Source organism: Beta vulgaris, chromosome 1, assembly GCF_026745355.1.
Source record: "Beta vulgaris subsp. vulgaris cultivar EL10 chromosome 1, EL10.2, whole genome shotgun sequence".
Lineage (NCBI taxonomy): Eukaryota > Viridiplantae > Streptophyta > Magnoliopsida > Caryophyllales > Amaranthaceae > Beta > Beta vulgaris.
Window position 1 is genome coordinate 53,033,277 of NC_079202.1, and position 15,002 is coordinate 53,048,278.

At 34.3% G+C, this 15,002-nt stretch overlaps 1 protein-coding gene and 1 long non-coding RNA gene across 2 annotated transcripts; both read left to right on the forward strand.

The window, feature by feature from the left end:
• Positions 1 to 5,013: 5,013 nt before the first annotated feature.
• LOC125495809 (uncharacterized) lies at positions 5,014 to 6,300 on the forward strand. The gene is made up of 2 exons (XR_007272220.2): positions 5,014 to 5,388; positions 6,048 to 6,300. It is a non-coding gene; the product is annotated as an uncharacterized LOC125495809 (long non-coding RNA).
• A 970-nt stretch (positions 6,301 to 7,270) lies between these two features.
• Positions 7,271 to 9,876, forward strand: LOC104905366 (chalcone synthase 3). Its single transcript, XM_010693892.4, has 2 exons — positions 7,271 to 7,539; positions 8,627 to 9,876. Exons 1-2 carry the CDS (start codon positions 7,356 to 7,358, stop codon positions 9,622 to 9,624), a joined length of 1,182 nt encoding a protein of 393 aa, XP_010692194.2. The 5' UTR covers positions 7,271 to 7,355; the 3' UTR covers positions 9,625 to 9,876.
• Positions 9,877 to 15,002: the final 5,126 nt, after the last annotated feature.

A 15,002-nucleotide genomic window follows, 5' to 3' on the forward strand; every position in this document is an offset into this window, starting at 1 on the left:
TCTACATATAACACTAAGTAAATGAAAGATCCATCTGTCAGCTTGTTGTGATACACACAACAATCATATGGACTCCTGTTGTAGCCTAACTTTATCATATAGCTATCAAATTTCTTGTACCGCTGCCTCGGAGACTACTTTAGCCCATGTAAGGACTTCTTCAACTTGAAAACACAGTTTTCATTCCCTGGAACTCATCTGGTTGAGCCATGTATATCTCCTCATCCAACTCTCCATGTAGAAAAGCTTTTTTACATCTAGCTACTCAAGCTCAAAATCCTGATGTGCAACTATTGCTAGTAGCACCCTGATGGAAGTATGTCTAACTACAGGTGAAAATATCTCATTGTAGTCTACACCCTCCCTTTGTGTGAACTCTCTTGCAACCAGTCGAGCCTTACACTTGACCTCCTTTGCAGATGTTATCCCCTCCTTTTTCTTGAAAACCCATTTACAAGTAACAATTTTTCTCCCTGGAGGCTTAGGCACAAGCTCCCAAGTCTCGTTCTTATGAAGTGATTCCATCTCATCCCCCATTGCAGCAAGCCAATGGGTAGACTTTGTACATGTAACTGATTCCTTATATATGGATGACTCATAGACATCCACCTCCTCAGCAACCTGTAGTTCATAAGTCACCATATCTTCAAAACCATACATGTTTGGGGGTTTCCCAAATTTTGTCCTTATAGGATGCTCCCGAGCCAGGCTAGGCGCCTCTTCACTTGGTATTGAAGATGGTGATTATTTAGAAATAATGTGTTGATAATCATCACTCTCATCATGAGTGACTTGCTGCTCCACCTGTTTATCGACACTACTACTATCTCACACAACAATAGATTTCACAGTAGGATTAAACATAGAATTTTCATTAAAGACAACATTTCTACTCAGTATAACCCAACTCTCAGACGGAGACCAAATTCTATAACCCTTTACTTCATCCTCATAACCCACAAACACTCCCTTTTAATCCCTTGGTTCCAACTTACCCTCATTTACATGATAATAAACATTACAACCAAAAACTCGTATATCTGAGTAATCTGCAGGCTTACCTAACCACATCTCATATGGTGTTTTGAGATTGATCCCAGATTGAGGCCCACGGTTGATCAGATAACATGTTGTACTGACGGTTTCTCCCCAAAAGTATCTGATTCATTCGTTCTACTGAACCATTTTGTTGTGGTGTATTTCTGACAGTGTGATACCTAGCAATCCCTTCATTCTAGCAGAACTCTTCGAACTCAGACAGACAAAATTCCATATCATTATCAGTTCATAGCCTTTTGATCTTCTTTCCAGTTTGATTTTACACCAATGCCTTCCACTGCTTGAAATTATTGAAAGCTTCACCTTTTAACTTCATGACAATTATTAACCAAGTAATTCTTAAAAAATCATCTATGAAAGATACAAAATACATGTGACCTCCCAAAGACTCCACGCGTGAAGGACCCCAATAATCAGAGTGGATATAATCTAGAGTACCTTTTGTTCTATGAATGCTCTTAGGAAACTTGCTACGAGTAGTTTTCCAAAGACACAATGCTCACAAAACTCCAGGTTGGTGACCTTATGGCCACCTAGAAGATCAGCCTTGGAGAGGATTTGCATCCCTCTCTCACTCATATGCCCAAGTCTCATGTGTCATAGCTTGGTCATATCCTCTTTTTGAATTTCAGACACGATGCAACAGCAGCTGAACCTGAGAGAGTAGAACCCTGCAAAACATACAAGGACCACACTTGACCCCTTCAAAACATCCTCTGAACCTTTGCAGACATACACAACTCCACCCCCATCTCTGAAACTGAACCCCTTACTGTCTAACAAACTAAGTGAAATCAGTTTCTTGGTCATCTGTGGAACATGCCTAACTTTATTCAAAGTGCAGAATGTACCATCATGTGTCCGGATCTTGATAGAGCATATTCCAATTGTCTTACAAACTGCATTGTTAGCCATTGAAATATTACCCCCATCTACCTGCTCATAAGTAGTAAACCACTCCCTACGATGACTCATATAATACGACGCTCCAGAATGAAGAACCCACACATCATTACAATATGTTTTCTCATTATCAACTAGAGCAAGATCATCCTCGGAATTCGAATTTTCCGCTTCACCAAACCCATATTTATTCTCCTGATGCTTCTTTTCAGGACATTCCTTTTTCCAATGCCCCTTTTCCTTACAGTAATTACAAACATCATTAGGTTTAGGACCCCCTTTAGAATTTTCAGATTTCTTTAGATTCTTTTTACCACGTCCCTTACCACTACTACTGGCCACTAATCCAGAAGCCTGATTATTTGTACTTGTACTACCAGATGTCTTATGGTGCAATTTCCTAGTATGAAGAGATGATCTAACCTCTTCTAGGGACACAGAATCTTTACCGACAATGAAAGATTGCACAAAATTTTCATATGATAATGGTAAAGAAACAAGTAGAATTAAAGGACATCCTCATCCTCCACCTTAACATCAATATTACGCAATTCTAGCAAAATTGTATTTAATGATCTAGGTGATCTCTAAGAGGCATACCTTCCTGCATTCACAGGTTGAACAGATGTTGCTTCAAAAGCAACTTATTGGTTAGAGATGTTGTCATTTTCAAACTCTCTAATTTCAACCACAGACCAAATGAGGTTTCCTCCTCCGCGACTTCAGTGATTATATCATCAGCCAAACACAACATAATCGTTGAATGAGTCTTCTCCTCCAGAGTGGTCATCTCAGCGGTAACTGAATCTGTTGACTTCTTCATCAACAGTGCCGACAACCCATGTTGCTTCAGTAAAGCCGCATATTGATTTGCCACAGACTAAAACTATTCCTCCTAGTGAATTTATCAATCTTGACATTCATCCCAAATATCTTTCTCACACAGATCGAACACGAAGCTCTTGATACCAATTTGTTATAACGGACGTGAAAAACAATAATGAATGTAAAACAATGAAAAACAAACAACAGATTTACGTGGTTCACCAATTTGGCTACGTCCACAGGCAGAGAGAGATAATATTTTATTATGTGAGGAAAACCAGATTACAGAGAGAATTAGACTAAATTCGTAGTCTGAAACAATTAGGTAAAATAACCTATTTATACCCCCATCTGAATAATGGGCCACCACCCGATCGAGTCGAGCGACATCCGCCCAATCGGGCAGTAATTACTAATCCCAGAATTGTTGCGGGCCCGATAGGGCGACCTTGCCTGGACGTTGTTCGCTAAGTGCGCCCGATCGGGCGAGCAGGCCCGATAGCATCAGGCGGTCTCCTTAAACCATCTGTTGACGAAATTGTCTCGGGCCCGATCGGGCGGCACTCCTAAACACCCTTTTGACGCATTTCATCAAACATATTCAAGGCACTTATTATTACATTAGGCATCTTAGATTCGATGGTAACCCTCAAATATAACATAACTCAAGGTTGTTTGACCCGAATTCAACTTGGCTCGAAACCTTAATGAGCATGAGTTCAGCAATTCTCAACTCGTCTTAAGCAGCTCAATAACTTTTGTTTTTTAATATATTTTTTTAAGGAAATTTTATATTATATAAAAATTTATTAACATAAGTAATGAATGAACCAAGCCACCCAAACTGTTGAAACCCATTGAAATTAAAGTCCACTTGTGAGTGTCCCACATTGGAGAAAGAGGAGAGAGTAAACCACTTTATAAGATGAGGAGTTACTCCTCCTATCACCAATTGGTTTTAGAATGGAACCTCCTAGCTAGCTTGTAAGTGGGTTAAACTCTCCTCCTCTTTATTGGGTTGCCTGACCCATTTTCATATAATCTAAAAATTAACACAAACAATCTTCACGGTCACTCAAAATATTTAGGGGAAAATGTTGATTATTCTTGAACCTCAAAGAAAACATACAAAGGAGCTAAAATCAGTCATTTACCATGACAGAAACTCCCTCACTTGGTAAAAGTATCATATTTTCGTTTCTAATGTTGGAATGTGCTACCTACTTGCTAGCTTATAATGATCAATTTACCTTTTTTTGCTAGCTGATGCAAAACAATATGTACATGTTGCGTTCTTTTTCCTTTACTCGCTAGTAGGGGTGCTAATTAAGTTGAGCGATTCGCAAGTAGTTCGAATTCGAATCGCAATAACTAATCTTAATAAGCACGAGTTGAGCAACGGCCTAACGAGTTACAAGTACCACTCGAGCATGATTAAATGATTTTTGTGTCGAGTCCAACTGAGTTTAATTTGCTTGCGATCAACTCGCTCGATTAGCGACCCTAAATTATTTCTGGTGCATAATTATCCAATGGTTAGATGCATCAACTAGTATTGATTGGACTTGTGACCCAAGATGAGGTCTTGTATTTTTTTTCTTTATAGTGAAACTTTAATACTTCTTATATTTCGCAATAAGTAAAAGTGAAAGTGGGAAAAATCAAGAAATTTAGCGAGAAAAAGTTAGGACACTAACAAAGTAATTAAGGTGATCAAAGGAGTGAACCAAAAAAATAGTTACCCCTCTACTTTTGTAGTGTCATATATGTAATGAAAATTAAATTTTTGTCTTTTCAAGTTTGGAATCATATTGTGATATTTTCATACAAGAAAATTAAAGTGTATCATCATTGAATGAAGTATATTATTGAATGTATCATCATTGAATGAAATATACTCCCTCCGTCCCATAATATAATGCTTACTTCTCATTTTTCACGGGAATTAAGGAAAATGGAATGAGTGGTAGAATTTCCAAAAAATATATTTATTAAAGTGCTTTTTTGATACTTTTGTATTGAAACTAGGCCTGGCAAAAGCTGACCCAACCCGATAACCCGACCCGAACCCGACCTGAAAATAGCGGGTTTGGGTTGAGGTTTTCAACCTGATTAGTTAAATGGGTCGACCTGAACCCGACCTGAAAGTTAAATGGGTCAGGTTCAGGTCGAATTTTCTGACCTGACAATGACCCGCCTGACCCGAATTCTTGAACTAAAAAAAAAAGAATATTGGTGTTTGCCACTTGCGCAACCCAAAAGATTTACCAGCCCAAAAAATTTCCCCAGCCTAATAACTAAATTTCTAACACTCTTTCTCTTTCTCAGTCTCCTAACTCCTAACCCTAAAAGATTTCACCAGCCCCTTTCTTTCTCAACTCTCATTCTCTCTCTCAGTCTCTCTCTCTCTCTCTCTCTCTCTCTCCTAACCCTAATTTCTAACGCCTCTCTCTCTCATGGTGAAATTTCTCAGTCTTTTACTCTCTCTCTCAGTCTTCTTCGATGCTCTTCTTCAACATTTAATTTTCTTCGTCTCGCAAAGTCGCAATAAGTCTCTCAATTTCGTCTTGAAAAGTCGCAATTACGTTGCTCTTCTTCAAGGTATTCTTCTTTTGTCAATTTTTTTTTCTTATTTTGTCCTTTATTTTCTTATTCTCATTTATTTTCTTTCGTTTTTTTTTTGCTATTTTCTGTTATTTATGTGATTTTCGTATTTTGACCCTTTTTTTCGTATTTTGTCATTTATTTTCTGTTATTTATGTGATTTTCATATTTTGTCTTTCATTGTTTTTGTATTTTCTCATTTAGTATTCTATGTTATTTTCTGTTTAGTATTCTGTTTTTTTTTTGTTTAATTTTCTATTTTTATTGTTTAATGTTCTATTTTTTTCCTATTTAATGTCTGCATGTCATTTATTTTCTGTTTAATTTTTTATGCTATTTTTCTGTTTCATGTTATTTTTCTATATTATTTTCTATTTTTCCTACCAATTAGTATTAATGTTCTTTTTTTTTGTTTAATTTTCTGTTTTTTTTTGTTTAATTCTCTGTTTAATGTTCTGTTATTCATTTTCTGTTTAATTTTCTTATTCTATTTTTCTGTTTAATTTTTTGTTTAATGTTCTGTTATTTATTTCTGTTTAATTTTTCTATGCTGTTTTTCCAGTTTAATGTTATTTATTTTCTGTTTAATTTTTTTATGCTATTTTTCCTACCAATTAGTATTAATGTTCTTTTTTTATTTCCTATTTTCTCATCAGAGGCAGAGGAGGAGATTGACTCCACTCCTACAAATGTTGTGAAACCTCAACAATGTTTGTTTGAGATGTGGACTTGTGGTTGTATAAGTCTAAAACAATAAGGATACTTTAATGTTGTTTTATGTTATAAAACTTTGCTAAATTGGTTTGTAATATTGCCAAGTATGAATTTTGGTTAGCTAGAACTTGGTAGAAGTACTTGATATTGCCAAGTATAAACTTGGTTAGCTAATAGCCTAATACTTTGATGAAATTTCAAGGCCCAAATGCCAAGTGCCAATTATGAACTATGTAATTGTTTTTAAAAAAAATCAGGTTATATGGGTCGGGTCAACCTGAAAAAACCAGGTTAAACAGTAGGTTCAGGTTGACCCATTTACAACCCGTTTAAAAAAAATCAGGTCAAACAGATCAGGTCAGGTTGACCCGATAATTTTCAGATCAGGTTAGGGTTGATGATATTGACCCGAAAATTAAAACAGATCAGGTTCAGGTTGGGGGGGTTTCAACCCATTTTCACTTGACCCGAACACGAACCCGACCCAACCCGACATGATTGACAGGCCTAATTGAAACTAGTTATTTATTTTCTTTTTCCTTTAAATAAAATCAAAAGGAAATAAATGTTCCTTGGAATGGTGTAAAGCAATAAATGAGGTCACATGTTTTGAGAGAAAAGTAAGGGTATTTTGGAAAGTTTGTGTAGAAATTAAGGATAATTTATTCCAAATAAATTGACAAAAAAGAAAATAGGCACAACATTTTGGGACATCAAAAAAGGAATGTAAGCACTATATTATGGGACGGAGGGAGTACTTCGTTCTGATATTTTTCTCTTTTCAGGTTTTTTATTGTCGTATTTATTTGGTTTAGTTCATAACACTAGGCCATAGTAGCTCATAATAATATTCAATCTTGTCATGCTATACTTAGAATAGTAAGTAGTAACTGGTCAATTCATACATCCAATGAAATCTGATTGGTGCTACACTCACTTAATTAGTCTCTTTGCTTGAATTTTATGCATGCATGCATCACACATAACCAAGAATTTTCAAACAGCTCACTGTCTAACAACCTTAAGAGGAAAATAAACAAATAAAATATCCCAAAAATATATAAGGAAATTAATATGTTTTGTTTTTTTGCCAATTCATTCAAAGTTACCTACTACAAATTAAATCGATGAGCCCTATATAAACCCTAAGCCTCCAACCATTTTACTCAGGCTCTCACACTCCAAACATACAACTCTAAGATAAAACATAAGTATTACTTAGTTTTATCACTAAAAATCCTGTCAAAGAAATGGCCACCCCATCTGTTCAAGAAATCCGTGATGCTCAAAGATCCAATGGTCCAGCCACCATACTAGCCATTGGAACTGCCAACCCCGCCAATGAAATGTACCAAGCTGAGTATCCGGATTTTTACTTCCGAGTTACCAAGAGCGAGCACATGAAAGAACTTAAACAAAAATTTAAGCGCATGTGTAAGTATTTTCTCTAATCTTTTCTTTTTGTATACATGTTCTTTTTTTGGTTAACTGGAGCAATATATTAAGAAGGGCTAATAGAGTTTAGTACGTACAAATCAAGGGACATTAGTAGTTAGGCTTAGAGGCCCTATATTACAACATATACATAATTGTTCAAAAATAATATCTTCACGAGCAACGTTAAGTTTCTTCCAAGGTGACTTTGAAAAATTGTGGAATACGTTGGTAGACATATTTATATGTTTGTATATAAGGGAGGATCAAGGATTTTGAAATTGGAGGTCTTAATTAAACCAAACAAATATACAATGATCATAATACATAAATGATAAGTTGAGTTTTGACCATAACAAAAAAAAAAAAACTTTATATTATTTGAGTCCTTTATTAGAGATACCTTCATCATATCGATATTTTCATACTATTTCCAATTTATTGTATTGAAGTTAATGTTGTGAGAAAAAAAAAAGTATAATGATAAGGTAAATATAATAGTAGACGATTGGTAGGACGATTCTTATAAAAAAAAACAGGAAAAAAATGTGCGGAAACTAATAAGGGACAATTTTAAAAGGAAAATGAGAGAATTAATTGTTATATTACAAAAAGATGGTTAAAATTAGAGCTAAAATCTTCAAAAATAATAGAATGAAGATTTCAAATAGAAAAAAAATGTTAAAATAGAAAAAAAGAAAACAACAAGTATAAAGTAATATAGAAAAACAAAGTTCATCAAGTAGAGAAGAAACAAAATGAAATAGAAAGCTGAAAATGGTTTTTAGGTGATCCAACCGCGCAAAAATTTAGCGCATGCAAGAGGTTGGTAGATAGTTGACCACTAAAGCAACTCGCGTATTGTTGTATAAAAGTGTGGATACTAAATTTAAACAGTAATTTTTATTACGTTAATATAAAGGAACTGATTTTTTTTTGTGCGGCCACCCAGACCCTTAATAGGTCCCCCTCTCTTTGTATATATGTTAGATTAAACGATATATTGACAATATATAGCATCACTTGACGTATATATGATAGACAAGTGAAACAATTATTTACTAATAGATGATAATACTACGTACAGGTGACAATTCGATGATCAAGAAGCGTTACATGCATGTAACAGAGGAGTTGCTAGAAGAGAACCCACACTTGTGCGACTTTAACGCCTCATCGTTGGATACTCGTCAAGACATTCTCGCAACTGAAGTGCCAAAACTCGGAAAAGAGGCAGCTGTTAAGGCCATCAAAGAATGGGGGCAACCAAAGTCTAAGATCACCCACGTAATCTTTTGCACCACTTCTGGTGTAGACATGCCTGGAGCTGATTACCAACTTACTAAATTACTTGGCCTTCGACCCTCCGTGAAGCGATTTATGCTTTACCAACAAGGCTGCTATGCTGGTGGTACCGTCCTTCGTTTAGCGAAAGACATCGCCGAGAACAACCGAGGAGCCCGTGTGTTGGTTGTGTGTGCTGAGATCACAATCATCTGCTTCCGTGGGCCTACTCAAATCCACTTAGACTCCATGGTTGGTCAGGCACTTTTTGGTGATGGAGCTGGAGCTGTGATCGTAGGTGCTGATCCAGATGAGTCCATTGAGCGACCCATCTTCCAACTGGTGTGGGCCGCTCAAACTATACTCCCCGGCTCAGAAGGTGCCATCGATGGGCACCTTCGAGAAGTCGGACTTACTTTCCACTTATTGAAGGATGTACCAGGTCTTATCTCTAAGAATATTGAGAAGGCCTTGGTTGAGGCATTCCAACCTATTGGGATTGATGATTGGAACTCCATTTTTTGGGTGGCTCACCCTGGTGGCCGGGCGATTCTAGACGACGTCGAATCGAAGCTCGGGCTTAAGGAGGATAAACTTAAAACAACTCGACATGTACTTAGCGAGTATGGAAATATGTCGAGTGCTTGTGTTTTGTTTATCTTGGATGAGATGAGGAAGAGGGCAATGAAGGAAGGAATGGCTACCACAGGGGAAGGGTTAGAATGGGGTGTTTTGTTTGGATTTGGACCTGGCTTGACTGTTGAAACCGTTATGCTCCATAGCGTACCTACAGCCAACTAAGTGGGACTCTAGCCATTATTAGCCAACAAGTTCGCTCTAGAATAGGGCCAACCTAAAACATCATCGTATATGTTATGCTTAATTCTATTTTTTGTTTTATAAATATTGATTTCCTAAGCAAGGTAGCTCAAATAATTGATGAATGTAAGAGCTTAAGGTGATAGAATAATGTATCTACATGTTCTCTTGCGCAATAATATTATTGTAGAAGAAATTTCATGAATAAGTTTTTAAAGTTTGGAGTTTGTGATCTATAGAGATGTTTAATGTTGCACTTGTGCGTTGAATATGTTTTTGAGTTGTTGAGATATTGAACTTTGGTACAATCTTTTCTGCAGTCAATATTACACTTGGAAAAATGTATAAGATGTATGATTCACATTTGTTTTAGTTGAAAATCTGATGTATAAACAACGTTAGTTTCAGAAAATAATAAGTCAATAAGGTGATTAGTGACTATAGCATTTTGGTATCGATATTAACGTGTACTTCCAGTCGAGCACTGCTTATAAAAGTAATAAAAACTGTATGGGGTACGTACCCAAGTCTGCTATATGTACGACATGAATCTTTTAGTACGCAACCTCATTCTGGTGAGCCATACCATTCCTAATGATTGTTCCAGATTGCACTCTCGGCTACTGAAAATGACAAAATAGGGAATCTTTCCTCCAATCAAACTCATCTCAGTTGTACACGTGTCAACAAATTACGTATCATGTCAAATACTCCTATAGATAATCAAATGGTACTATTCTGCAGGTACATTCTGAATACCACTTTCTCTTTGTATCTCTCTCTAAATTCTTCACGGACACATAATGACTTGAGCGTTGCAAGGGGTTTCCTCGCATCCCCGAGGATAGTTTACGTTTGCTCTCTTGCAGCCTTCCATTCTTGGACACCGCACAATTATTGATGAACATCTCAGAGGTCCTCGACCTTTTCAACACCGAAACAAAAACAGCTCAGAATTCCCATTTAGCTATCTTTATAAATAAACTAGATACAATATATGACAAATTTATGATTAAAATACTATAAAAGTTGATAAAATGGGCCTAAATTGCACTCACAATCAGAAGAAAAAAGATCACTTGTAAGATTAAAGGAGATTTCATTTTAAATTCATATGGCAATAGGAAGAGTAGTAGCGTCTTCAACTTACGAGCGAAATACAGGGGGCATTAAATTAAGCAGCCTCAATCAGTGACGAATCTTTGACCAAAAACTTAAGAGACCAAGTTTTTTGCGCCTAAATAGTATATTAATAGTTGAGCTCTTAACCAATACAACATATGTATTATATATATCCAATATTTTTTTTTGATCCATATGAGTCACGAAGGCGGTACAAAGTACAAAGAAGGGGAGAGGTGGGGGGATTCGAACCTGTGATCTATCGCTCACAACACCTCAATCTTAATCACTAGGCCAAGACATCCTTGATTAATTATTATATATGTCCAATATGACACTATAAATTATCATGGGCCATACCCCTACACCTCCAACTATAATTTCCCCTTATCTCAATTAATGTTGATTACTACTTAGAAGAGTTTGTCTTGTAAGAGACCGCCTACTTTTAAATCTCTATTATATAAGGGAAGGGGGGAGCAATGGTGTCCTCTTTTGAAATGCCTATTTTGCCCCCCTTTCCTTTCTAAATTACAAAAGGAATGTCAAAATCAAAATCACACTCAAAAACGAAAACTATCGAAATTAATTTACAACACTCACTCACAAATCACTTAAAAGAAGAAACTTTACAAATCACTCATACAATTGAGAAAATCACGCAAATCACTCAAATAATCAGGAAACTTTATTAAAACTTAAAATTAACATACAAACTAAAACTAATAACCTAGAACGTCAATACATACAAAAACATTTCAAAAATTTACTTACAAATCACTATTCTCAAGAACCATTCACAATTAATGGTGGGTCATGATAAAAAATAGAGGTGTTTTGTAGTGAAATAGAATTTAGAAGTTAGACAAAAAAAAAAATTATTTTTTTTATAGTGTTTCCTATATATAATGAAACTTTTACATATATTTGGACCTATCTTTTTCTATTATAAAATAACGATTAATTATCAAGGTAAAAAGGTTATGTAAAATATCATTCAAGAATTAAAGTACAACATATCTCTATTATATAAGGGAAGGGGGGAGCTATGGTGTCACTAAATGAAGAGACTATGTTACCCGTATCTATTCTAAATTACAAATTCACTTACAAATCAAAGGGGGCTTCAAACAAAAATAGCAAAAATATAATTATAACAATCACTCACAAGTCAAATAAAATCATAAAATTTCATAATTTAGTTATGCAAATCACTAAAATGAGGAAACTTTACAAAAACTTAAAAATTTACTTACAAACTACAACTTATGAAAAAATTAACTTGAAATCAAAGTGTCCACTTTCTTTACAATTTATGAAGTAAAAATCAACTAAAAAATTATATTATTAAATCATAAATAAATTCAATAAAATTTCTATTTTGTTCATAGAATTTAACTTTGAAAAGAAAAAAAAAAAAAAAAAAAACAAAAAGAATGGTGAGAGACTTAAGTGACAGAAACTAAACCAATCAAATTTTGCAACTAAAAACAATTATACTTCGTATGTCTAATGTTCAAATTTTGACTCTTATGCCGAAGAAAATCGAGGGTCGACCCGATGATGATGTTTGACTCATGATCTAGCCTGGTTGACCCAATCATGATATTGAAGGATGGGACCTTTTCTCAAAAAACTCATTTCTGTTTCGAGAAAAATTCAAGCACGCATCGCGTACAAAGAATTCTAGTTAAAATTAGGCAATGGTAAGCCCAATATTAAAAAGAGAATTAGCCCAATAGTGACTAGATTAATTTCTTTCGTTGACGAGTTTAATCCATTTAGTTACTAGGTCTACTTTTATATTAAAATTAGGCTCTTTCTTTTAATATTTTTTACTACTTAAAAGTAATACGGATTCTCATTCATTTCGGAAATGGAAAAAAAAATCTTCTGCCTGATCAAATTCTATCATTACTGTACTACTCAATCTTAGTGAGCCACAAGATTTGCACTCAAAGTAAATAAATATAGAATTTAAATTGGCGTACGATTATGTTTCTTTATCTTCAATCATGTACCGCTACTTTTTAACAACCTGTTAATCGAGAGTGGTGTCAATGTTACTAAGCTATTACTAATGTTCAAATTAAATTTCAAGTCTACGTAAAACTTCTGAAATTTAAGATAGAGTGTAGAAAATAAAGAAACGCAAGAATACCATAAATTTGTGATGGGAATAGGAAAATGAGCGATGGGTCGTTGCATCACCTTCTAGTACGCATAGTGGTCAGTGGACGCTGTCTGTGCTCCCAGTACTCGCGAGTACTGACTATTGACGAAGAAGTTGTAGGAATTTGCATTATAGTGCAAAATTTGTTAAACTATCATGTTGATGGGCTCTTTTCTTGATTTACTTTTGCAGTGAAATTAGTTATATCATTGTAATTGAATGATTATGTATTTTTTTTAAAAAAAAAAAAGAGGAGTCTGCCAAAATTTAGAGTATTTAACATCTGTTACATCTCCTCGTCGAAAATTAAGACATTTGAGAGACTAGTAGCAGTAAACGAAACTTCTCTATCTCTGGCAATACTAGTTGATATAATTTATAATTACCCTAAACAATGAAGAGGGAGAGAGAAAGTGGGTCAATTTTTGCATATTACAGAAGAAAGCATATAATTGGTATATTATAAATTATATCAAAATTAAACAATGTGTTGGAACACAAGGTGACACTCAAGAAGGGGGATTGAATTGAGTGACGAAATTTGATCGATTTTCGCAAAACTTTTGTTATCGCACAGGGCCAGACACTGAGTGAAACGCTCGAAAATTTCTGTTTTGAGTTTTTGCGGAAATTAAAACTAAAACTATATTAAATCAATACTCAAACTCAAGATATAACGTGGTTCAATCTCACCTCTGAGATCTACGTCCACAAGAAACAAAAACTCTTTTATTTCTTTAAATCCTAAAATATCAACCTCTTGATACAATAAGATTTCCCTCACTACTAATCTAGTAGCGACCCCCAACACTTAACTCTAGTGTTGACACTCTCTATAATGGTGAAATTACAGAAAGAAAACGACCCTCAATTGTGTGCTTCTTAGTCAAGCAATTTAGAGGACAATTACACTCGTATATTCGTTACTTGAATCTGACTCAAACAGTGCTATACTCTGTGTGAAGGAAATAGTTTTCAGCTCTTAATATCTCCGATTTTTCTCTCTGAAAACTTGAGATCTAAAAGTGAATTATAAATCCCTTTTATAAGACTTGGTTTGGACGAAAATCCTTCAAAAATATCTTTATCTTTTAATCCTTAATTTAAGGGATAAAATCTCTTTTTAGAAAAACAAACTTTATCTTTTTCTATCTTTATCTTTAATCTCAAAAAGATAAGTTTTTTCTTATTAGAATTTCTTTTCAACTAAAATTCTGTTTTTATCAAAAAATATTTTCCAAATCCTTTTTGAAAACCAAATTACGTTGTTTACTAAAATTCTTTTCTAAAACTCGTTTTCATAAAACACGTTTATAAAAATATTTTTCTAAAACCACGTTTTTATAAAATTCTTTTTCTAAAACATTTTTTATGAAAATCTTTTATCTTATTTTATAAACTAATTTCCTTTTTATATAGACATATAATATTAATACAATTATTTATTTTCTTAACTCTAAGAAAATAATAATTATACTAATTTTATATTTCTATATTTAGCACATAGTATATCACCTAATTCAAGCCTATTACATTTTTACACAAAGTAACTATTCTAAAGGAACATATAAACTTGACTTCAATCTTGATTCTTCTTTTCTTCAAAGTCTTCATTTATTAATTCCTTTCTTCATGCATCTGTTTCAACTGTTACATACTTTCATACTATAACATATTATATTAATTTTCATCATCAAAACATAACATATTACATGCACAACACAATGAATCGAGAAGGTAGTATTATGTATTCCATGGTAGTGATTATTAATGGTCATAACTAATAGCATTCAATCTTGTTGGCCACTACGTATGAAAACTTTGATGTTTGCATCAAGGTTTTAGTTGCAGATAAATAGTAGAGATGAGAGAAATGTTGTTGCTTATGTAACATTGGACTTTTCACATTTGTCGAGGCACAACTTTGACCGATAATATCTCCAATTGTATAAAAGTAAAAATTATAAAAAAATATATATTTGGAAAGTGTATACCGTGACGAATCAAACAAGATCCCACATGACTATATTTTTTCTTATGTATAAATAACAATTAGTGGTCAAAG

Bases quoted from the DNA above. Each gene is read 5' to 3' on its own strand.
- LOC104905366 (XM_010693892.4), top strand. From the start codon at position 7,356: ATGGCCACCCCATCTGTTCAAGAAATCCGTGATGCTCAAAGATCCAAT. The intron at 7,540-8,626 runs GTAAGTATTTTC...TACTACGTACAG, and splicing joins ACAAAAATTTAAGCGCATGT to GTGACAATTCGATGATCAAG.